The sequence below is a fragment of the Phlebotomus argentipes genome, unplaced genomic scaffold (genome assembly GCF_947086385.1).
Source record: "Phlebotomus argentipes unplaced genomic scaffold, Phlebotomus argentipes genome assembly scaffold_4, whole genome shotgun sequence".
Classification (NCBI taxonomy): Eukaryota; Metazoa; Arthropoda; class Insecta; order Diptera; family Psychodidae; genus Phlebotomus; species Phlebotomus argentipes.
Window position 1 is genome coordinate 9058714 of NW_026776174.1, and position 25965 is coordinate 9084678.

General features: G+C 43.7%; 1 protein-coding gene across 2 annotated transcripts; it reads right to left on the reverse strand.

The window, feature by feature from the left end:
* Positions 1–486: 486 nt before the first annotated feature.
* Positions 487–25459, reverse strand: LOC132257369 (homeotic protein antennapedia). 2 transcript variants are annotated; one of them, XM_059754235.1, is made up of 4 exons: positions 24876–25459; positions 10191–10968; positions 9904–10096; positions 487–4170 (listed from the first exon to the last, which is right to left on the reverse strand). In XM_059754235.1, exons 2-4 carry the CDS (start codon positions 10686–10688, stop codon positions 3920–3922), a joined length of 942 nt encoding a protein of 313 aa, XP_059610218.1. In that variant the 5' UTR covers positions 10689–10968; positions 24876–25459; the 3' UTR covers positions 487–3919. The 2 variants fall into 2 exon arrangements, with proteins under 2 accessions (XP_059610218.1, XP_059610217.1); XM_059754234.1 differs by having other exon boundaries at positions 9895–10096.
* Positions 25460–25965: the final 506 nt, after the last annotated feature.

Genomic DNA, 25965 nt, shown 5'->3' on the forward strand with positions numbered 1-25965 from the left:
GCATACAACTTGCCATTCTCTCCATATCTTGCCTTCAAGCTACATTTAATCGTCATTTGTGCGCCACACAGTGAATTTATACCCCTTTGGCACCCCCTTTTCGCACTTCCCTGAAACTTTCTCGAGAGTTTTTGGGGGATTTCTTTGAAGCTTTGAATAACAATTTTTGAATATATATTCCCCAAAAACAGGACACCTTGCCCAACCCTGCGGATGTTTCTCGGGTGTTTCATCATCTTCAAGAATCCCACCAATAGTTGGTGGATGTTTGTCCTTTGTTCTTGGCCACAAAAGACCCTTTGTTGTCCGTAATAACTTAATCGAAAATGAACATCTCCGAGGCCTGCTGGTGAGACAGAGTTCAGACAGGTCTCACCCGGTTGATTTATGACGAAAAACATTGAGTGATAGGAAGAGTGAGAGGGCTCTCTTGCATGAAAAATTAACCGTGATTGATTGACGAAATTAGCCCACCATTTTCTCAAATGTCTTCTTTCGTGTGTGTCAAAAATCGATTTTTAAAATATTTTACAATGTTTTTTTTTATTGTTATCTTATACTTCCTTTTTTCTTGTATATACGACAATATTATTTAAGTTGTTGTGTATATAATCTATGACGGTTCTAAACAAAAAAAAATTGATGGTCTCGTTTCAACACGAAACTTCACTTCTTTTATCTATAGTATTTATAGTAATGGTACCTTTTCAAGTGTCTGTGTTTTCTTTACACAATCAAATTTCTCATTCCAATAGTTTAAGAATTAATTAGCAATAGATTTTTTTTCTCAATTTTTTTTATACTCCGTTTTTCTCAATATTTAGAAACCAATTTTATACCAATAGAAAAATTTTTATACTCTAAATTTCACTATTCCTTAAAATGAGAGAGAAATAATTTTTTAGTGCTTCTCAAGATTCTTTGCACATTTTGCTTTTGTCATATTCGAATAGTTCTTTGTTTTTTCTTTTCTGTTTCTTTTTTTTATTGTAGAAAAATGTCCCATTTCTTCGCAGGAAAGAAAAGAGAAAAAAAAATTTCACGTCAACCTGTGGCCTGCAGAATTCGTTACAATTTGTTTTGCCTTTTTAAATAATATGTTGTTACATTATAACAAAAATAATCACAATTTCACATTACTGTATCAATGCTATATCTTACATTCTTAAATCTATAGGGTTTTTTTTCATCTCTTTTACTCAATTTTTTTTCCTCCTCACTTTAAATATATTATAAATTTTTATTCATCTTTTTTTTATCTTCTTTTGCATTCGTCTTTAATACAAATATACATTCTGTGCCCATCTTTTGCCTACTTCAACTCGTCTTGTTCTTACAAAGTGAAAATAAAATGAGTCATGCGCACCTGAAAAATGGGAAAAGTCTAATTTTACTCAATTTTCATGCTTGCCATTTTTCCTCCTTGTTTCGCTTTCCTTTTCTCCTTGTTCGCGAGAGGAACTTCAGTTCCCGGAGATAGAATTTTTGCGATAAATTACTGTGTGGCGATAGTATCACCATAAATTTAGTTGATGGCTCTTGGCTCAATTCATTTTTTGTTTAAAATATATAAATATCAGAAATATCATCGAAAATGCTTTCTCTTAACACGTTAAAGGTTAATTAGAATTTATTAGAATATCTTTTAGTGGTAAATACAAGTTGTCACTAAATATCATACATTTTGGGGCGGTTGATTTTACGTATATTTGTTGTCTAATTCCTCCGCAAATCATTTTCGTCCACTTTTTCTTTTCAGCTTCCAAATCAACAATTTTGTCAGTCGTGTGTTGCAAGGAAAGAAGTACGTATTATATAGGGCAATGGGAGATGCTTTACTTGGGAAAATAAACTATTGGCATTGATCTAATACTCTTCACTGTCTGGTTGTTGCTCTCTCGATATTGATTTCCTCTTACATATGGGCACACATTTATTTTATAAAAAATACACCACTATTTCGTATTTAAATTAGTGTTTAAGAGACTTGTTCATTTTCTTCTTTAATTACAGAACTTGTATGGCTTTGGTATGCGGGTAAAAGAGATTCAGGGTACTGTCAAATGCGTCCATTTGTTAAAACTATTTTCCTCTAACTCTTTCTGATGACAAATGATGAGTCAAATTAACGATCATGGGGCAAATTAGAGAGTATTATTGCGACGTGTACTTTCTGAATCAATCAGTTAAAATTACACTGTTCTTTTTATCTTCTTTAAACTTACTTTACAGACTATTTTCACATCACTTTTTCTTGCCTATTTTATACAGAGATATTATTTTCTACACAGGGAGAGAAATTTGCCGGGCATTAGCGAAAATATTGGTGCGTATAATAACACGCGTATGCCGATGTGATTTCTTTCTTTCTTGAGATCGTAATTGAATAAAAATTCTGAGAAGAAAACTATATGATCCCATCAGCAAATCACTCTCCCTTCTTATGTGTGTGTGTGTTTATCCTGGGGTTTTCCTTAGGTCTTCATTGAAAAGAAGGGATGGTTGCTTTTTCTCGACAATTTTGCAGTAAAATCCAAATAAAATATGCACTCTTTTCAGTGCGATGGTACTTAAGGACTCAGTGGGCGTCATAGACGAATAATTCAAATGCCTTACTAAATTTGAATTACACATTTCAAATACTCTACACATTTTTTTTTAAGAAATTTCCTCCTTGCCTATCTCGCTGAATTTTGTATACGTCATATCCAAAATTGAGAATTCACTTGCGAATCACAATGAAATTACAATTAAAAAGGTTCATTTTTCACTTCTACTTTTTGCCATTTTTTTTAGCAATAATCTTACAAGATGATCTTTGAAAATTAGATTCTTCTCTCTTTAATATGCAAATTTATATATACTTTTGTGGTTTTTTTCTCTTCCTTTTGTTCATGGGATACAATAAGTAAAATCTTCCTCTCGATACTTGGTTTTCCTTACATTTAAGAGTCTAAATACTTTTTTTTCTTAAAATTTTCTTTAGGATTTTTCCATACTCTATGTACATTTAAAAATTGTCCAGCACTTTTGTACGTATATTGGGTAATTTTTATTATTTTTCCTTAATAATTCCATTTTTCCATTGTGTATTCTATTCCACAAAATTACCATACTTCTGTGTCCTCTTTTTTTCCTTTTCCACTTGATTGCACTGAATCACTGGCCTCTAACTATTTTTCTCGCATTTCCCTTCCTATTTTCTTGGCTACCACTTGCTCAGAGTCCATTATTCACATGGTTTTCTTGTGTGTTTCTGCGTGACAATAAATAAATTTTCTCTCATTCTCTCCATATCCTTTGTAGTTCGGAATAAACAGAAAAAAACCCATGCTCAGCTTCAACGATAAATGTTGACAGGAATTTTTGTCATATTTTTCATGTCCTCGTTCATCTGCAACTCCAATTGTCCATCTTTTATTATTATTATATGTATTGTGGGAGGTGGAGGAGGTCTACTTGTTTACACACGAAATTATACGCATAATATATTAATTTCATTACTAACTCTTACACGTTTACTCATTAAATATTAATATATTTCTTTTAAATTAATTTGAGGTCACATGAGTTGGTTTTCATTACTATTTTTAATTATATCTTTATAGATTTCTCATTAAATCTCGCTCCACAGGTCATCTCTATGCCTTCATCTTGTCGCTGTCATCTCACTAGAGATCTCAACTCTGGCTGTGTTGTTGCACAAGTTATCGCGTGGGAGACTTGAAATCATTTGAGACATTCTTATCAAAATTCATTAAAATCCAATTTCTGAAATTGTCCGAGTCTGGAAACTAAAGAGGAAATTTCAGTGGGATGAAAAACACCACCATTATTGCCAAAGTGTGTTCGAGGGTAAATCAACCGGGATAAATTACTCCGAAATTGAATTAAGACTGGCTCTCGCGGAGGGGTTGCATTACTGTGGACTTGTGGGAGGCGTGATTTCATCGGCATTGTCTCCAGATCCCGGCTCGCCTTTCGTCTTGTTCTCCTTTTTCCACTTCATCCGGCGATTCTGGAACCAGATCTTGATCTGGCGCTCAGTGAGGCAGAGGGCATGGGCAATCTCGATCCGTCTCCTCCGCGTCAAGTATCGGTTGAAGTGGAACTCCTTCTCCAGCTCCAGTGTTTGGTATCTCGTGTACGTCTGTCGGCCACGCTTTCGCTCTGGAAGAGGCAAAGAAGAGGAGAGACATGTGGAATTGAGGCTGGGGAAATCTCAGTGTGTCGGGGAAAATCGTTTAATTGCACCCAAAGAGCAAATTTTGGGGATTAATTGAGCCCAAGAGTCTCCTTAGCCACTCTTCGCCGATCATTTGCAACCGCGAGCAGAGTTGGAGGCAATGTAGACGTTAATACTATCTAGAGAACAGTCTCATATTCCTCTCAACTCTGCTCTCTCTCTCTCTCTCTCTCGCGCGCTTTCTTGGGCGAATGCGTGATTGACGTCATTGAATTGATTACATCTATGGTCAGATAAGGAACAAAGTTCCTTCCCAACATCGCTTTCTGCCATTTCCGGGTGTGTGGCAAACTGCGTGCACCCCATGAGGATTTCTGCCTGAGAAAGAGGAGGAAAAAAGTTCTCTCGGCAAGAAAAACATCTATAAAGAGCCATCATCTACACGGATCAATGGCAAAGAGGCCTCAAAAATGGCCGGCAATGGTGGTGGACTATTAAAGAGCCATTAGAGTTTGATGGTTATTTAGTTTGGTGGAGCACAAAAAAGGCCAGGCAACACGAGATACGATAATCCAGAGTCATTGCTCATCATTTCGGGAGGAGTGGTTTCGAGGGCACACACACGAAAAAAAGAGGCACAGCGAAGAAACACTGGCGAGAAGTCGAAATGAGATGGCGGAATTGAATTGGAATTTAATTATGATGAGAAATATAATTATCTGATTCAATGTCCGCGGGCATTCAATTACCTTCCTTCTCTTCTGGGTAATAATAGCGAGCCTCGAAAGAAAATTAATAACACTTCGCCCCCCACCATTGGCTATGAAATGAGCTCTCTCTGTATGCATTACAAACTCCCCAAGTCATTTGCCACGCAGTATTACTTCTTTTGTTGCGCGGCCTGATGCTGTCCAAGAGCACACCTGAGGAGATGGATGGCGGATGGGGCGGCAAAAAAGGCATCTCCTAGGCCAGGACAACCTGTGCGCAAAAAAGCGTGTGCTCACTGGCTCATTTCTTTTGTGGCCGGCTGCAGAGATGAAAATAAATTTGGTGTCAAAAATTCGCCGCAATTAAGCAAGAAATGGTCATCAAGGTGGATTCAAATTAATGGACAACCCAGCAGAATTTCTCTCACGGGCCTGATTAATACGTTTTGAATCCCTTCCATGCAAAATAATTAGAAAGTCTCTGCTTTTTTGCGCCTCGCGCGACCCCACGAGGGGGTTGATCTCTGACCCCCGCGACGAGGGTGGAAAACTCCGAATTGTCTTGTGCGGTGTAATGAAAATAGCGAGTGAGGAAATAAATCAAAATTTCCATGCCACATTCATAATTAATTCATTAATTCTCTCCCTCTTCCCGCGCTGCGTTCCCCCCTTTGCTCACACTCTGTAGAATTCCGACCGAATTCTTCATATTTGGCGCTTGTCTCGGGAGTTTTATAAATAAAAGCCTTTTGTTCATCCGAGCCCTTTTCGCCACCGGTTTTCCTCTCTCTCTATGCCACAGAGTCATTTTTCCTCGAAGGCAGCGCGCACAACATCAAAAGACCTCACTACAAGTATTTATTCTTGTCAGTGATGAACATGTGTTTTAATCCCAACTTGTGATTCCTAGCAATTTCAACTTTGCCAGAAAAGATGATGAGGAAAAAACGACCCAGCGGCCCCCCTCCCTCCAATGGGGATTAAATAAATGACGACGTGATATTAATTTGCAATCCAACATGAGGAATTTCGGCGTTGGAAATTTAATCACCGCGAGGACGCGAAACCGCAAGAATGTCCAAGAAGACGGATGGGATGCGCGAGAAGATTATCTCTTCCATCGCATCAAATCTGATTATCTGCAGGATTAGACGAATGACGAGAAGATCGCGGGAATTGGGAAAGAAAATATGTGAAATGGAATTAAATTAAAAGATGTAGAGGAAAATTGAGTCTAAACTTTGGTTCAAAGTGTATTTGAATTAAACGTGTAAGCAAGAAGGAAAACAAACTCTTTAAATTCTCAGTAAAAGAAAAGTACTGATGCTAGTTAGGGACTTAAAAAATGAAATCCAATCCTTGGATGCGAAATGTAATATCGCCTTTGCTGCTCCATTTGATTGCTTGAGAAGTCTCCTGAGGAAATTCCCATAAAACTGCGATGATTTGCATTTTATGCCCTTGTAAATAATTCACATAATATCAACCTCGTCCCACCGCGAACCCCTCACCCTGCCGCCGTTCCACCCCTCGGGAGATAAAAGGCGCGGGAAAGGGACTTAATTGTCGGTGGAAGATGACATTGAGTAATATCTTGTGGCATTGTGAGGTGTTTTTCCAAGATTCTGGGTGCATCCTTCGGGCCTCCCGAAGGCAGGATGTTTTCGACGACCCATATCAAAATTCTCGACATCACAACAGAATCTCCGTGAGGAATTTATGCCGTTCCGATGGGTGGGTATTAAAATCCTCGGGCTGATGGGTCGCACCGCACAAAGAGAGGAATGCCTGAGACACAAAAACGCCGATCCTCCAAAGCACATGTGCTCAGCGTGGACTGTAAAAAAAAGACCGACAAGTTCATACGGGAAGATCTTCTCAATTTCCATCTAGCGGAGAATTTTTCTCTGTCGAGGGGAGGAATAGAGAAATAATTAGACGGAAGTTTTTGCCTCTTGTGATTATCCATGGGATCCCAAGAGAACGCCATGCAGAGAGAAAGAAAAGAGATTAAAGAGCCATATAGAGTCAGGAAGACAATTTTGATTTATGAATGAAAATTGGATTAAAATTGATGTAAAATTTGAACATATTAAATTCCATGGGTGTAGGAAAGTTGCCTCAGAGTGTGGCGAAAAAAATCCGAGTCTCTGCTGTGAAATTGCAATTAGAGGGGAATTATTTCAAGCTTTTCACTCAATTTTCGACCAAATTGAACTTTAATATGATTTTAATTACGATTCTGTGGGCACTGACTTATTCTTTTCCCGCGCCGAAAACAACTCGCCAAATTACGCTGCCAAGCCAATTGATGGATGCGCATGAGAGTTGAATAAACTAATCTCACCATGGAGTGATATACACCTCTTTTCTCGTCAAATTTTCCATTGCCCCACAACTAATTTCCTGCCTCCTGATAATTGATTCTCGCACCGTTTTCACCTCCACGTCAAAATTAATTTCACTGCGCCGCGCGAAGAGGTGGGAAAATATTGATGGGGTTCATTTGCATGGGGGGCGACCCGTGAACTTGTGGGGAAGCCCTGAGGATGTTCCCGGATTTTGTAGTCTCCCAGCTGCAGCGCCGCGAGGAAGGCAGACACGCAAACGCCCATCCCCGCGAGTCTATATGGATATCCAATTAAAGCCACTCGCGACAATCCGCCCACGCTTTCTGGGTGTTGCAGGCCAATTGTGGATGGAAATTGGATTAATTTACACATAAATTGAGCTGTTGCAGAGGCATAAGTCTCTCCACGACCCGCACAATGACGTCAGTGGCAAATCTATGATGTCTTCAATCATGCCATTGTCCTGCCATCCAGCTCTCTTATCGCTCCCCGGCTCCCCCCGAAAGAATCCGTCCCATTCATCCGAGGGCGAGAGCGCACACGAGCTACAATACAGGCACTTTCATGTGAGCGCATGGTTTTGTTGGGCCAGAACAAAAAGGGCGTCCAAAGGAATCGGGACGTGGGGCAGAAAGACGCTGGAGAGATTGAGATGTAAAGCAAAATTGATTGCGCCCATTAGTTACATTGCCGTATGCAATGGGGACCATCAATCTGTGCTCGTGGATACCTTTCTTGTGCACCAACCACACTTTGCTCCCTCGTTGGCACTCGGATGCATCTTTAACATGCCGCGGACTCACAAATATTCACGCGAGATGCACCGCCAGAGACACCCAAGGAAGGCCGAACTGGCCAGAGTTGGAGGCAATAGATCACATGTTGTGTGATTGGAAGGAATCCAGTGAATCCGGAAGATACTCGCGATGGTCAAGCTGTCAATCTTGACGGTCTTGTAGCTTTGCAATCAGCGCTGTTGGTCCTTCAATTAAATTCCATCCACTAAAGGACTTTCAAAAGAAATAACAAATCGATAATTGTTGTCAGAAAAGCTTTCAAAAAAGCTCTCTTATCTATACTTCTGTCACTTCATCTCAGCTCTGAGCCACAAGACATCCGCAGTGAAATACCAATCCTCATGATTTGCGGTGTTTGTCTCTCTTAAAGAGTTAATAATAAGAATGAAATTTATTAATGGAATGCAATTGCAGCGGGAATCTCGCACCGCACGAAGAATTGCCCCGCGGTGTTCCACAAACCCTCGATAATTGCCCCTCTGGTGGCATTTGAGGTGACACAATCGTATCAAAAGGAGGGTGGCGGAGGGCAAAAAAATCGCCTTTCTTCTGCTCATGAAGGATTCATCCCAATCCTTGAACTGCTGCTCCCCCTAATACGATATTATTGTGTTTTGGAAGTTGACTAATACCCCATCTATTGTCAAAGAAAATCGCGTTGCGATTCGGTGGGGAAGAAAAATTGCCCACCCACCGCCCGAGAAGAGGGAAAGTGAAATAAATTTTTCCCTCTCTCTCAGAGGATTTTCTTCTGCTGCCTGGGGGTGGTTTTTGCCCCCGAAACTTGGGGATGCTGAAATACGAAAACAATGGCAACGATTTCATTCACCGACTCTTCCTATTTATCGTGCTTTTTGCCCTCACTGTCCGGGAGGCTTTTTTTTGTCACATTCAGAACATCGCACACAAAGCATCACATTTTGGGGCATTGTCTGCCAAGAGCGTTCTGATGCAAGATGGTAAATCCCCAGCCAAGGATGACGAAGGAGGATAATTCGAAGAATTAAATAAAAGTTAGACGGCCGCGTGAAGCTCTTTTTACTATATGTATGTACATATAGAGGCCGAAATGGGGCGCAAAAGGCTGCCGGAGAGGCGCAGAAAATTCGTGGAGGCGAGTGTGTGCGGGTCCAGAGAGTGGGGTGTGTATCCCCCATATAGTTATCTAAACCAGAAAGCTCTTTAGTACATCAAGATGTCTGAAAACGAGCCACTTGTTGCAACATTGTTGAGCGTCGCTAAATTTATGGCCGCCAACGAGAAGAAACGTGCTTTTATGCTTGTAATTCAGACGTTGAACCACAGTGTAAACTAAACTGAAATTCTGTGGTCGCCGAGAGTCGCAAAAGGGGGGGAGTGAGGGCCAAAATTGATTTAATACAATTTGTGTGACTTGAAATGGTAATTTACATTTAATTCCTCCTTCGCCACTTTCTCTTCGGCCACTTGCTATCTTTCCCGGAGGCTCTCTCTCACTCGAGCTCCTTTTATGCGCAATGTTTTATGGGGAATTCTGCCTATTGACTCGCTCTTTGTGCTTGCAACGCTGCCCAACAAGACATTTGAATTTACAGCTTCTCTTAATATTTATGATCCGCACAGTTGAATGGCAGAAATTGGTGCAAGCGACACAAGAGACCCGGAAGAGTGCGGTCTGTTGTTCGGCCCAGCAGGAGGAGACCCAGAAGAAACCTGCCAGCATTATCACCTGAATCCGTGACGAATCAATTGGCGCAGAATTGAGAGTTAAGCGCCGAAATGCAGGCAAAAGAGTGGCGAGACTGGCTCAGTCTCGGCGGGATTTCTCGCGAGGGTCAGGGGCAGATAAGTTCAGCCAAGAAGAGACTCACGGGACTCACCGAATTGACTCCTCATCCACGGGTAGAGCGGCGAGGGCAGCGACGCCTGGGTGTTCTGACTGTTGGGCGGTTGCTGCTGCTGCCCCTGGTGCAGTTGGGGCCCCTGCTGGTGCATCATGCCTTGCGGAGGGCCCACGGGCGGCCCGCCGCCCGTCTGTGTGTACATGCCCATGTGCTGGGGGTTCTGGTGGACCTGCGAATGGAATTGCGGGTGTTCAGTGTTTGCAATTTAAACATGAGAGGCTCTAGCTGAGCCTAAATCGGGTCAATTTGGACTCTGTGCTCACCTGTCCCTGGGCGTGCGCCATGTGATGGGATATCGACATTTGCGAGTTCATGTGGTGGGTGCCCATCTGCTCGAGGGGAGGCGATCCGCCCTCGGCGCCCATGCCCAGGCCGCCCACGGCCGCCTGCAGCTTGCAACTGGCGTAGACGACGGGCTGCTGCTGCTGCTGCGGCTGCTGCTGTTGCGACTGCGACCCGATGGGCGTCCCGTTGGGCTGCTGGGGCATCCCGCTGGCGCCCAGCTGACTGGACGGGCTGTCGGCTCGCGTGTAGGTGGCGGGCTCCATGGACTGGTTGTAGTAGCCCATGCGATCGTAGGGCGGGAAGCGGGGGTAGGGCATGTTGCCCTGGTTGGGGTTCTGGTTGTAGTGGTGCATCTGCTGCCCACCGTCCAGGTCGCCCACCCCGCCCGCCGGGTAGTGGCCGTGCATCTCCGAGCCCATGTAGCTGTTGGCAAAGTATGATGTCATACTCTCGCAATTATTTGTACTCATGGTCATTTTTGCGTCCTTGACACTCCTCTCGTCACCGCAGTAGATCCAATCGTCGTCACCCCCAATTTTTGGTGCTTTTGCCCCTGCCCGATCGACTCTAAAGCTATCCTCACACGTGGCTCACGGAGCCTCACTTGCAGAGCGTGTCTCAGTAACTTTACAACTTCACTTTCACCTGACACATCACTTGGATTAGATCACGCTGGGCTCAGTGATCGCTCATTGTTTACGTATCCCAGATGATCCACTCCTTGGCGAGGGCTTTGGCCTTGGTAACGAAAATTTCCTGCAAAGACACCGAGAGAGAGAGTCCGTTAGTTTTGCTTAGCATCGCATTTGAGAGACTTTGGATTTTGGCGGGCTTCCTAAAAATACCCATGGCGGGATTGATCTGCTCATGGCACGATCTTCAAAGAAACTGATTTCGTCAGATGGATCAGTCATGAAAAAGTTGTCACATCGAGGATGGCTTTTTCTCTTTTTCCCACCAGACAGTATTCACATATAGGAAAATATGGAACATGTGCGAAAACACTCCCCATTGGCTCCGGCGATCACGACCGAGGATCGCCTCTCGAGTCCATGTGATCATTATGAGATTCCATGGTAAATGGACCATTCATCGGGGGTTGGATGGCATCTTCTCGAACTTCATGGCCATGAAGGCGGAATACGGCAAGGCGACACGACACTCTTGGCCCGGTTTGTTTGGTCTGACAGCCAGAGTTATGCGAAAATGTGAGCTTCATTTACCAGAGATGAAGGGGTGGGATCTCCAGGGAGAGAATTCTCTGCAGATGTTGTAAATTGACACAGAGTCTTCGGCGAGAAGAGCTACTTTTTGACCTCTTTACTCGAGTCTCACATCCCAAAATACACACATTCAACGAAGGGAAGTGATTGTCAACTCTCGATCATCCACACCTTCTAATTCATCTTATTGTGAAACGGTGCAATAAAATGCCACAAATCTCCCCCGCGCGCCAAGAGATCTCCTCTGGTGTGGACAAAGCCTCCTCGAGTGGCACTGATAAATCTCCTGTGACAAACTACTTTCTGACCAGAAACACATGTTTACTGCGATGGAGGCATTTTTTATCGCGTCTCATTCCCGCGATCCCGACTAAGCAGCTCTCGCGTGTGCAACAATGTCAAGAGGCGACGCACGCACGTGCGAAAAGAGCGCCAAATACGTGCGATCACGCTGATGATCGCACAAAGTGGTGCAATAGAGGGTAAAATTATTCTTATAAATGCCACACCGAGTGACGAGATCGCGCTACACTGTTTGATATTGTCGAGTTGATAAATTGTCAAACAAGCGCAACAGATCTGTCTGCGAGGATCGATGCCAACAACAATTAATCTCACGTCTCTTAGACCCCCCTCACGCCAGGAGGAAAGATTTATTGTCCGCACGCCAAAATAATAACTTGGAAATGAAATCATTCTTCGCGGCCACTTGCCACTGCTTTATGAATAATTTGCAAGTAATTTCAAGCACTGAGACTCCAAAGATTGCAAGCACGATGGCGCAAGTGGTGGGAATTTTTTGGCCCTAAAATATCATGTGAAAGTCTTTCATCTTTTTAGCATTTTCTGATGTAAGAGGAGCAGTTTTTGAAGAACAAATTGTTACATTTTGCAATGATCGGAAGAGTTTCTTATAGATTTTTCTTAATAGCATTTTATATACGACACAATATTCCCCATAATTTACTCCAGATGCTCCAAGGCTCTTTGTTCATCGGCTTCGTCCCAATTCAGTGATTTCCCATCCGCACAAATTCCCCAAATAGTCCCTCACATGGAGAATCACTCCCTCCCATTCACGATGCAGTGAGTAATGTCGCTCGAAGGCAAATAATTCAATTGGTGTATTTTCTCGTGCAATTATCATGGAAAATAGAGAGAGTTGGGTGTCTCTCTAAATTAAATTCCATATCGGATTGGATTCTTGCTAAATGGTGTGAACATTTGCCGTGATTAATTTATTAGTGTGCTCCGTTTTGTTTTCATCATCATCATCAGCAGGTTTGTCGTCCCTCGTCCACCCTCGCAGATCTGTATCCTGGAATACTTGGAATTTCCCACTGTAAGCTTGCTCTCTGTAGTGTGAATGGATTCCAGGGGATGCACAGCGTGCGAGCTTTAAAATTGCAACTCCGGAGGAGGCGCCGAGGAATGCTTCTCCCACCCATGAAGATGGCGTACACCATTGTGGGGGGGTGTGAGGGTGAATTTATTGGCAAAAATTCAAATAAGATTCTATGTCAATGCGTGTTGATATTTATTGAGGCGGGAAATTTTTCCCAGTGGAAAAATGCAATGATTCTCGCCCCCGGGCAAATTCGCCGGGATGAATGCGAGTGACAATCTTTGAATTGTCACTCACCCTCGCGCCGAGAATTGTCATGCCACCCCCTCTCGCCCGGTACAAAAGTCACAATCATCCCCAGCAGACTGGGTCCATTGTTATCACTTGCAGAGGCAGCCCCGAAAACAAGGCGACGATTGAATTCACTCCACAACATGGTGCTTCCCATTTCCGCCCCAACCCCGACAATCGAGGGGTGATTTGTGAAAGCTCTCCCTCGCCGGGCGCACATATGCGAAAGCCCAGCCAAGCAAAAGAGATAATTTCCCGCTCATAAGATGAATACCGACGACAATGAATATGACGAATGGCGAGCCACACCATCCCCGAAATGCGATGGTGTGCAGATTTTGCAGCGTGCGGAGAATTTTCGCATGAGAGCTTGACACTGTCTGAGCAAATATTTGCTGCCAGAGGGATGATAATTATTTTGCCAATTGTGCGACCTCTCAATTGTTCAACCCTTCTCTGGACAGCGGAGGACCTTTTTTCCTCAAATGCAAATCCGCTTGGGATTGAGTTCTATCAGCAGGACTACAAGGGATTTAGTCAAGAGGGTTGCAGAGTTATGACTTACTCAAGCTCTGGCCAAATTTGAGAGAGAGAGAGAGAGAGTGAGACATCAAAGGGAGGGTCAGCAGAATCACTTTAAGAGCTTGAAAATATCGTGAAATGCTTTGAAAAACTATACGAAACATTCTCAAATCACACTTTCTCATCCTTGTTATGTCATAAATTCATCAGAAAGAACACTTTTAATAAAAATCTTATTACATTTTATGTGTGGAATTGAAGAGAGTAAATAAATTCGACAGAAGCTTTCTGAGCTTTCCTTATAAATTGCGTTCGTTCAGACAGACGCCAAAGCGTCCCTTGCAACGGACGCTGTTATTGGGAATAACACTCCCCTCATGAGTTATGCAAAAGCGCGGGAAATTCTCAACACCAAACCTCAATCAGCATCGAAGGTTCAAACCAGTGGCGCGAGGAATGCGCCCATAAATCTTGCTTCTGCTCGCAGTGACACCTGTATTGAGTGACAAGAAGCTCTGGAGTGTGGAGTGCCTGGCACACAGATGGCTGTCGATTGCCGAGGAAGTTCCAATTGGACAAAAGTCTCGGGAGATTTGGCCAGGAATGCGTTGTGCGAAGGCGAGCGCCGCCGATAGAGATCTTGGCAGTCGTTCGAGGGCGGCAGATGTGTCCGATTTGGTGGATTCTTGTCCCTGTGACCGCTTTTCCGCGGAATGTCGCGAGGCGCGATGATTGATTGTGCTTATGGGCGTTGCATTGGAACGCTTCCCCCACTCTGTGGCACACCAACACACAGCAAGAGGCGCCGCCGAGAGGGGAAGAGTCATCGGCGGCCTCAAAATGGCTGAGAAATTGTGTGTGAATTGGCGTGACCCGAATGAACGCACGTCGGCCAGAGAAATCGCTCAAGTGGCCGACACACTGTTTGCTGTAAAATTTTAATTGTTTTCCAATTGGAAATTAATTGAGTCGAGATAATCCGGCGATGTTTTATGGGCCAGTGAGATAATAAAACTGTCAATACCCAACAGTAAATAAATAATTCATCACTAATTGGAATGACTTGCTCTTCGCGATACATTTTGAGCTGCTTCATCTCAATTTTCGCACTGGGCTCAATCGATTGAAATTGGAGGCAACGCAAGGAGGAAAAAGAAGTGCAATCCACACATCATAAATAAACCATTTTCTTATTCCATTTGCCATTTCACTGGGTGAGATGGTCGTTGCCGTCGGCTGTAATTAAGCGAACTCACTTGCCTCACTCTTGCAGAAATAGTTCACTTGTCGGCGGAGCTTTGGAGGTCGATTTGTGAATCTTAACGCGACGACATATGCGGGTGACCTTAATAGCTAAGCCGAAAACTGAGCTTTCGAGTCGTTGTGAAATGCTTGAGCCTGAAAAATCACTGCTGCCGATCGAGTCACCTTTGAACAATTTGTGATCAAGAAATAACTCTTACTTCGCAAGTTCCTCACTGTCAAATCAATATCGGAAGTGCCGTCAAAGTATCTGCGATCAATTTCGAATATTGTTTTTTCGCAATTTTATTGGAAATATCCATCAAAACTTTTCCATCATGATTGCATTGCATTTGTGTCTCCAGGGAGATATTTCGCACCTGTCTCGATTTTTCAGGCTCTCTCGGGAATTCCTCTCGAGTGCGAGAATTCCCAGAAAAACCATTGGCGATTTTTCTCAATGGGGTGGAGAAGTTGGGTTGATGAAAAATAATGGTGCAAAGCATTGCCGCGTATTTTTCATCGCCAGAGCTGTGCCGGTGGAAAAATATTAGAGAGGTCAGGTGAAGTCGCAGGAAGTACTTTATCTCAATATTTAACTGAAAATTCCCGTGAAAGCGATATCCCCAGCGGCGGCCGGGGCGCAAAAAAGGGGTGCCTGTTATTGATTGTGGGGAGTTTGTTGAACTCCGTGGTCAGGGTGAGCATATCAGGCACTCGTCGGGGTGTCAAATTCAATAAAAACCCCCCTCGAGAACCTGACTTTGGCGGGCACGTGCGCAATTTCACGTCACTCCGCAAATGGACAAGATCGCTTCTATCTCTACAACCCAAATGACACGCATCGCGACCAAGCCTGAGGAATGCTTTTGTGAGCCATTGCGAAATCGCGTCGTGGAAACAATGCTTGATCCAGAGGAAGTGAGCAATGACGGGCTAAATAAGGCCTTGCTGAGCATTTCAATCTCGCGGGCGCGTCTTTTTTTCCACGGCTCAACGCGAAAACACTCCGCGATGGCGTCCACATGTGAAAATGCGTCATTACGGCTCTCGCAGTTTTTCTCACTAAATGCAATTTGCAAGAAATCACACAGAGTGATTAGGATTCGAGAACCACTGTGGCAACAACACTCACTAAAGATCGACGGTGATTGCAAATGCAAGTCCGAAAGTTTGTAAGCATGATTGAATCTTGATGAAAATAAACTGAAGCAGACTGTGAAAGAGCAATTTGCGCAAGTGTTTGGGGGGGTTTCTTGAAAAATCGGACACTTCGCATGCGCCAACCTGTCTTTGGGAGCGATTAAACGCGCGCTCTCCGACCATATTGGAGTGCGTGCGATGGAACAAGTCGCGATGATCTTGTTGGCGATCGTATGTGAGTGTCTATGACTAAATAGAGATGCAGGGACAATTATGAAGTCCATAAATAAAACATTTAATGTATTCTCATCTTCAACTGCTATATAGGAATTAAATTGAGTTATTAAGATCGCATTTTGCCATTTTGTGTCTCTCTCACGTTTTGCCAGAGCGAAAACACTCGCTGGGACGCCCGTCGCGGGCAAAAAGCCACGCTGCACCGGAGGATCGGTGAGTGAGATGGAAAAAGTGCATTGGAATTTTTCACTCACAAAAGTATCGATGGTGGAATGAAGTTGCTGCGCTGTGTGCTCAGAATAATTTACCATCGGCAATGCCCGCGCTCAGTGGCACTGTGTCAGGTCTGGAGCTGAGGTGCAAATTGGACGATGACGGACCTTAATTAGACAATATGCGAGATGAGAGCGGGGCAAAAACGAGATCGCCGCATTCGCATGGGGATATTTGTGAGTGAAATCCAATAAATTAATGACATGTCAGACGTAATTTGCTGTGGCATATCTCAAAATCACCCCTCGCGCGGATCGCATGAGGATCACTCGTGGTGATCACTTGGGTATGACTTTTATGGCCATCGATCGCAGTGCGGCGGATGGGAATTCCTCCATGGATGGGTTCTTTTACCAAAGACATCTCCTTGGAACCTCGTCAACGGATCGCATGCAGAGCCGCTAATCAGGTGAGAACTGGTCAAATCAACTGCTCAGTGGGATATATCTGTGAGAAATTATTGTCAATTGATCATGCTTGCGTAGCAAATATGGGGAGAACTTCACCTGCCGCGGTGTGCAGCAGAAAAATTGAGCAAGGTGGATTGCCGAGAAAAAGTCCAGCGCCGTTGAAAAAGACATCGGATCCCATTACAGATAATGAGGCGAGATGGTGTGTGAAAAAAGAGAGCCTGTCTCATTAAATTAAATGACTATCTATTAAATTGCAATCTTTTATGTACTCCTGAGAGGCTGTTTGTGTTTATCGTTGAAAAATTGCCCACTATTGAGTAATAATACACTCGGATAAATTACACTAATCACGATTATTTGGCTACTGTTCTTAAGCGATTGCCTTTTCCATTAAAGTCTCTTCTTTGCGTGTGCCATTTTTATCGTAAAACCTATAAGCATAAAAGCCTGATTTCGGAAATGCTTCACATTCAGCACCATTGAAAGCACGCGGAGTCGTTAATAAGAGAACTGCGATGAATCTCAGAGTGTAACTTTTGAGGACTTCATTCGTCACTGGCGGCCGCATGGAATTCCGAAGGCACTCCTCCGACTGAAGAGTGTTTAGAAAGTGTTATCACATCGTTAAATCCCAAATAAATGACATGGGCTTTTTCGGAAGCTGGCGCTTTTCCCATCACATACATAAATTATGAGGCGACCGTGTTGATAGTTTTACATTTTGACTAACCCACATAATGTACCCGACGGAATTTTCCTCACTTTCTCCTCTCTCTCTCTCTCTTACATTTTGGGGAATTTCTGGGGTGGAGAGGATGAGGTGACTTCCGCTGTTTTTTCCCACTTCCACAACCCCTGAATTATTTATGCTGCAGCAAAGGAGAGAGAGAAAGAGTCTACAAACTGTAGGGAATCATCTACAGGAAACACCACTTAAAGTAAATTACGATAGAATGAATTCAACACCCTCAAGAGGTGCTCAAGAGAGCGCCTTGGCTTGAGCGAAGAAAAGGGGATTGAAATCTCGGGCCGGAAAATGGGTTAATTTTCCTCAAATTAAAATCATATGTGCCACCATGGTTTGGGCGGGGAGGAATTTTTGGACATTATAAGCTGTCGGAGGGCGTCTAACCCGTCCTCGCGCACAAGTTCGCGTTGTTCGACACGAATTTCAATCACGCGGAATGGCACAGAAGGGAAATTTATTAACTGCGAACAAGGAACAGAAGTAAGACTTGAGGTTTATTGTTCCAGGACGAGGTGAAAATGGTGCGAAGGGGTGGGAGCGATGCCCCGATCTATGCGCGAATGTCTGATGGTAATGATGACTAAACTGCCGGCAGACACGCGAAGTCAGGCGCACATTTTTCGGCCGCCAAACATCGCATGAACTCCCCACGCCCAGCAATTGCCGTTCGAAATGGCAAAAATATCTCATATTGGAAATCACTCGAGAATACCAGGTGAGTGCTTGCAATTGATTGTCTCGCGATTGGCCAGTGCGGTGTGGGTGAGACGACGAGAATTTCAGCCAGATGGCAATCGAACCTGGTTCTCGGGCGAGGAACCATCTGTCGGACTCACATTGGCACCCTCGGAAACTCTTTTATTGCTCCGCGCCACGGAAAATTGGACAGCGAACTGTATGGAAATCGAGAATCGCCGGAAGAGTAAATTTCTGGGCATTTCGGGGAAGTGCAAAACTTATTTGAAAATGTATCGATTGTCTAGCAATGCTTGAGCCGCACTTTCTGACTCTGTATCGCCCAGCTAAACTTCTTCCCAAGACATTATAGATATAGGAAAGCTCAGTGTGAGCTTCGCGAAGCCACTGACAAAGGTGTAAAGCCGCCATTAGGGGTGAACAACATAAATTAATTTTCCCGAGTGTGCAGCGAATGTATGAAGTGGTGGTGTTGCTAAAAGTTCACCCATTGGGGAGGCTTTGGGGGTGTCGCGGAGGTACAAAATAGGTCTGTGTAATGTGTGAGGCGCGTTTTAATTAGCACGTTTGCCAGGGATAAAAGTCTTCTGGTGTTGGCAATTAGGGACACAAGCCTATAGTGCACTTCCTCGCGAGAGACACAGAATTTGCGGGGGTAAAATTGAATTGCTGGGTTGCACATTTGGAGAAGGTCTGACCGGAAGGTGGCCTAATGGACATGCCAAAAGCACTTTCGTGTTAATGAAATGACCACCCACTTTTTTCCCACACAAGTAGATATTTCTATAAATTTTGTCATTTCCACTGTAATTAATGATCTTGAAATTGCAGCGTCAAGACCGGACTAACGAGTGAGCACTGATGGAGGGGTGGAAAAGCTCTGGAAAGCTCCAAATGCAAGCTCAAGCGTTGCACTCAATATCAAAGCGATTTCCTCACAGCTCTCAGGAAGCTTCGCGGGATGGAAAGCATGAGGGTTTTCCTACATAGAAACAGCTTTGCCCTTGGAGTTGCCTCTAGAATTCCAGCGTTTGCCAGCCCCTGGAATCACCTGAACATTATGTGCTGCCTCAGCGCCACAAAGCGCTTCTCGGGGGTGGTTTTGGGTGTCCCAGGAGGGAAAGAATGTGCCACTGTGTGGTCAGTGGAGCGAGAAAATATCTCGCCATCTCGAGCATCGGAGCCAGAAGGGGTGGACATGAGAATGATGTTAATGTTGCGAGACATTTCGGCGTGAAAAAGAGCACCGGGGGGCTGTCTCGGCCCATGCCACAGATACTTGACGAGCCAGAGACACGCAGGAGGAATTTCACTGGTTCGCAATTGCAAATTCGCCAAGTGGAATTCATTGAGCGCATCTCAAGAGCAAAATCAATGCATTGTTAAAATATCACTTGCACATCTCAACGTCAATTGAGACAACATACAACTATTTTCGAGAATTATTTATTGCAGCTCACATGGTGGCTGTGAAAATGGATTTCTTTCAGCTGTGCCAGCGAAGGCGAATTTCACGCAACGCACCCAGAAGGAGGAATTATTTATTGACACGGACTGTCTTTTGGCTTCACTTCATCGTCTCGTGGTCGGAAAATTAACTCTGGCTCCGATATTAAAGATTCAATTCTGTTTATTTTTTTCTTCTTCCTCCTCTCGTGCAATGGTTCGAAACTCCCCCGCCGTGAGTGTCTCGCGTGGGTCCGTTTATTATTCTGCACAGCACGAGAGGTGCCATGAGAGAAGTAACGAATTGTTCAGAAAGTGGTCCAAAGATGGGAGGAATTTTTCCAATCATTCCCAATTGCAGGATGTGCCGCTTCTAGACTACACGGCATTTCTAAAACATCATCCACTTGTCCACTGACACATGTGATCAAAGCATCAATTTGCAAACTAATCACTATATTTCTTCAGGCGAATTACGCCTAGAATTGCGCTCAAAAGATTTATTGAAATTTTCTTAATACACCGCGACCACTGAAATGCTGGTGAGAAATTTATAGTTGTTGACACATTTTATGAAGTTCAAGAGAAATTGTCGACCCATTCAAATATTTATCACTGTTTGATAAATTGCAGAGGAAATACTGGTTTCCCCGGGCGGTTTTCCCGTGCAGTCTCGCGGTTTTTCCCGCCAAGCAGAGGCCCTCCAGAGCCATGAGGCGAGGTGGGAAGTTGCCGCAGACATGTAAGAGGTAGAGGCAAAGTAGTAATTACAGAGGAGATTGTGTGATTGGCTGAAAACGCTAATTGCATGGTTTTGTGGGAACTGAACATGTGGTTTGGCCTCAGTCAGCCCTCCTCCTTGACTGGGCATTTTCTCTTGTGCTTTGGGCTTGGGAAAAAGTGCGTCTGCCAGAGTGAAAATTGCAATTTTCAGTGATTTGAATTAATCCACGGCAGATGCCGCGAAAGCGTGCTGCTTCAGGGAAGTCATTGTCGATGATGGAGGTCTTGTGGAGTGATCTTCAGGATCGCCAGCGGAGTGTAACGAAAATTAATTACCAAATTACAGCGCTGGTGACAAGTTTGGTTACTCAATTCAACTGATGACTGTGTAAATTGCCTCTTTTGCATTTTCATGTCGCGGACCTCTTCCTCGTAGAATTAATTTATTTTCTCAATATTCTCTTTTCGGTCGCTGTCGCGGCTGTTTTATTTCTGGGTGAGTGCTTTTTTTCTCAGAATCTCTTCTATGGCTGTGCGACTCTCCGATTGGAATTGGCACAACCAGAGAGACACATAGTGATGTGCGTATTAGAAAAAATACCTCTTCCGTCGCTTTTGAATATTTTGAGAAAGAATATACTTTTAGAAACATATTTATTTCTTTAGGATCTGACCTCTCTCTCTCTCCCTTTCTCGCTCGCCCCCTCAGGAAGCCCGTGAGTGTGTCTGAGAGGGAGCCACGCCATAAATTTGGTTGCCCGTTATTTATGTAAAACACCTTCGTGTGCAGAGATAAAAAAGCAAAAGAGAACTGAATCATATTCGGGAGGAACCAGTGAATTTATTAAGTGTGTGTTTGTTCTCATGAGTGTTCGCCACAGTGGAAAATAAACTAATTTATTTAGGAAGTTCCACACACGTTTCTCCACAAAAATTTTTTTGGGCTTCTTTCGCCCCAGAAAACAATTTATTAGTCAATTGTGTGTGGTCCCCTAGACATGGCGAAATATTCAAAGTGCTGCAACGCACACGAGAAACTTTCTATTTCTCCTCCAATTCACGTTCCAAAGACACCGTGAAAGAATTGCCTTCGTTGTTGTTTTTTTTTCGGTGGCCTGGTCAAAGAACTGGACGGGCGCGCGCGTGAAGGAAAAACTTTCACCCGAAAATCTCATGTGAAATTTTTCGAATTTCTCAGAGCTTCGCTCGTCCAGTTTCCTGGCCACCACGCTGTCCTAAGGACCGACCACGGGAAATTGCGCAATGATAAATTTTCTCGTGGTCGCCGGGACGGAAACCCACCCCGTAAAAAGTGCAGGGTGAATTGAAAACAAAGCAGAAATGCCACAAAACAAAAAATGTATCTTTCACTACTTCCGATTTGACTGTTTTCCGTGACACAATAAAATAAAATACAGAGGAAAAAAGGCATCACGAGAGAGTGACAGATTTATGGCCATTGTCCGAATTGTTGAGGAAATTTCATGTGCTCCTCGTTCCCGCCGCTTTTCGGCCCAAAACTTCCCCCGATGCCGCACTGGGGGCGAAAAAAAAAACGCCGCCCAGAGAGTCACCACAGAAGCCACCTTCCCAGGTGCTCGCGATATTCACCTGTGATTAATTGAATTGACAAAATTTATCATAATTGTGCAAACGCGACGGGCGTTTCGTGCGCAAATCGAAAAGGCGACGGTGGCAGCAACAATGTTTTGTGTTAGCTGCTGCGGTTCGTGTTCATGCAGTATAAATGCACATTTAATAAGACAATTATATGAATTACAAGTGCATCAAAACAAATTGGATAATATTCATCCGGTGCGCATCTGGTTTCACACCACACTCAGCAGCTTTTTTTTCACAATTGCCACTCCGGCTGGAAGGAGAGGAGCTAAAGCCCCCACAATCCCGAAAAAATTATATAGAATTTGAGATGTACTTAAGAGGCTAATTTTCAGCATACTTTTCCCCTCTGGTGCTTCGCAACGGCGCGAGAGGCGATCAAATGCACAAAGCAGAGTCGCACTTAGACAAATTTCAGTGGCAATCGCAGTTTTCGCAGTAAGATATCTTCTAGAAAATAAGTGCTGCATTTCTCGTACAAATGATGATGGTTAAGTGTGCCTAAGATTCTCATAAATGTCTACTTGTCCGCCTCTCGGAATTCGCTACACCATCCAGTCATTGAGAAGTTCAAAGAGAGAATTCTGTGCTCATTTGAAGGAATGAATGCAACGTGAATTTCTTGTCGCTCCTCTATGAGAATATCATAGGGCGAGTAATTTGCTGCCGGTGAGATAATAACAAACGTGAAACATGTAAGACAATTTTCACAGTGCCAAGTTGGACTGTTCAAGGGAGGAGATGAGAAGACAAAATAGTACGAGAGTTGAATATGAAAATAATAAAGAATATTGTGTGGTAAAAAGTTGTGGAATTTAATGGATGTACACACGACGACGAATAGTATTTTATTATTCAATTATGCACTTTTTGCGATAAAATGGTGTTAAATGAAATTATTGCAATTAAAATGCAAATTAGATGATTTGTTGCCTTCCACTCGACCAATGTACTTATTAATTCCCATATTATGAGCCACTAATATGCCTTCGATGGCACGTCTCGCCGAGGGGATTCTCGCTGCAATCACAGACCACAGAGATTGGCAGAGACTCGCGAGGAAAATATAATTGCCAGCCTCGGAGGTGTGAGAGATGAGAGGAAATTCGAGTGATTTGACATTACAATGGGTGGGAAAGAGACTCTCTGCCTCCCATGGGCAAATCGAGAGTCATCCACCAATTGAAACGACAAAGAAGTGCCCGCATTTCCGAGACAAACACCAAAAGCCCGCAAGATTGAGGCGAAAAAAAGCGAGTTCTGGCAGTGACCAGAAGGAGAAATTTACCAGAGCGTCCAAATGGGAGAGAATTGAATTAATCTCAATGATCCACATGCATCTCTGCGTCGTATCTGATGATGTCTTAATTGGTGGAGAATTTCTCGGTCGCTTTGGGACTTGGGATGCATCAAAAAGGGGCAACCGACAGCCCAGCTTTTCCCAACAGAAATATCCCAGTGAAAGTGTTCTCCCAGAATTGGAGATTCGCCTTGAAGACTCTCTTCGGAGGCGCGGAGAGTCTTCAAGGCGCCGCACAATGTTGCAAAAAAAATAACAAATGTCTTTGAAGCATGAAAACACTCAAGATAAGCCCTTCGTGATATTAAGAATTCATCTGTGAACATTGAAATCCATCATTTTGATCATTACAAGTTCTTACATGTAAAAGAACCCATCTTTTTATGCAACAGCAATTGGAAACAAGCATTTTCCAAGAAATTGTATGTTGCACTGTCATAATGAATATTTCACACTCGCCTTGTTTTTTTATTAATTGATTTTCGTTATTAAAATATACCGCATGTGTAATTGAGATGCGTAGATTATCTCTTCTGCTTAGGGGAGCTTTGGAGCTTGCGAAGCTCATTAGAAAAGGAATTAGCAAATGCGAGTGAGAGAGAAGAGTGCCGAATGACCTTTGTAGATGTCCAGAATTTCACTTGAGGAATTCATTCATTCCACCGAAGGGGAGTCCTCGGTCTCAAACACGTGGCGCGATATTGCATAAGGCGGCAAAAGTCGCGACGGTAAAGGTAAGAAACAGGTTCTTGCATTTCGCATGACATTCAGTGACGACGAGGAATACCAAAGTGGCCAATAAGTGGGTTAAAAATTTGAATAAGACTTCCAGGAAGGGAAAAGTGACACACAAGCTGGCGACATAAATTATCGCGTGTGTTGCCGGGGATAAATCGATAATTGGATTTTTCGGCGAGCCCTGAAGGCCAAGGAAGAGACATGGATGATTTGATGTACCTTCTTGGGCAACCGCATCCTCTTTCTCACGTGCTTTTTGCGGGTTTTGTATGATTTATCTGCCTGCGGCAGTTGGAAGTTGATTATCCGAGGAGACACCCCGAAAAAGGGAAAGTCTCTCCCATTTCCATTCTCCCAATGCATCTTTTATGCAGCCTCTGTCTTATTTATTGCGCCTCGACCGGGACAAATAAAGTCTCTCAGCACTTACATCTCGGATAACAAGGTTTCAATTTGTAATTTCACCTCCCAAGGGTGGCATTTTTTCCCGTGCCCAATTGAAGGATTGTAATTTATGAGCAATGCACGGGGGGTGATTTTCGCGTGATTTCTCCGCACTTCATTTAAATATTATACTTTGAATATCTGTGCTGCCAATAAATTAACGTTGCGCGAGCAACAAATGTCGCTACAAGACTTCACAAATGGAGTCTCATGGCGGGACAGATTATGCTGTTAAGTTGCCCGTTGACATATGGTTTACCTTGCTTGTAATGTTCTTATCCGAATTGTAACTGTGTCAGAGTGTCACTTTGCTCAGACTTTTCATTTCCATGAGGCCATACACTATCCCATTTGGAGACACTAATCACGAGTTTGATCTCATTCTAGCCTTTTGACACATTTTCACGTATCCTCCATTGTGCATTTTCTCTTTTTTTTACCGCCCAAAAAAGAAACAGACTCGCTTCTTCACACTTCTTCTGCACGGATTTCACCCAGAAAGTGCGGTGAAAATTCACGAGAGTGTATATAATAAAAAACTTTTCAAGCACACGCACAGTGGCTTTCCCCGCAAGAGATGAAAAATGACGGGTGATTTTTCGAGGCACCAACACAGCACAATTGCAGAGAGTTGCTCTTCAATGGAATAAATATGAATGGAGAAACGGCGAATAATGTACAATAAAATGCACTAAAAATCGTGAATGAATAATTCAAATAAATTTCTTATGACACAATCACTCCACTTTGCGCTGAAATGCTCAAGAGGATTTTTATCAGTAGTGGGCGAATGAGACACGAGAGGCACATTTTTCAGGCTTATGCTCCGCGCACGCACGCACGCACAGAAATTCACCTACGTCACTTCACACACGTGAATTTTCGCGAAATGGATCCCCACAAATGTCCCGTGGACATCCTGCTGACGACGGGAAAAGCTCGCTGGCGAGAATCGCGTGTGATTTTCCCGAATGTCATGCAAACACTGAGAAAAGCCGTGGCTCTCGAGCACAGAGCAACGCTACAATTGCTCAGCCTTCATCTACAGCGTCGAGTCGAGCTCTAATACACTGCTGTTGCTGTCTCTTGTGGTAAGTCATGCCAAGCTGAGAGCCCCGTGTTTTCACATGGATTCCCTCTTCTTTTTCGCACTCCGTCCCTGTCTCGCTCTCGGCCCTCGGCTCAATCAAAAGTCCTCACTTTCGCCATGCCAGGATCATCACGGAGGATTTCCCACAGAATTTTCCCCACACAGCGTCTCAGGCAATTAATTCCTCCACAGAAATCTAGATAAAAATGCCCGCTTTTTTCGGTGGGGAAGGAAATTCCATTGGAGATATTTTCTTTTG

What these genes read in the sequence shown, in the direction of transcription:
- LOC132257369 (XM_059754234.1), bottom strand. Translation starts at nt 10,688, where the DNA reads ATGACCATGAGTACAAATAATTGCGAGAGTATGACATCATACTTTGCC. An exon ending in TGGCGCACGCCCAGGGACAG is followed by an intron (nt 10,097 to 10,190) that starts GTGAGCACAGAG and finishes TTCCATTCGCAG; the next exon opens with GTCCACCAGAACCCCCAGCA. An exon ending in GAGTCAATTCGGTGAGTCCC is followed by an intron (nt 4,171 to 9,894) that starts GTGAGTCTCTTC and finishes TGCCTCTTCCAG; the next exon opens with AGCGAAAGCGTGGCCGACAG.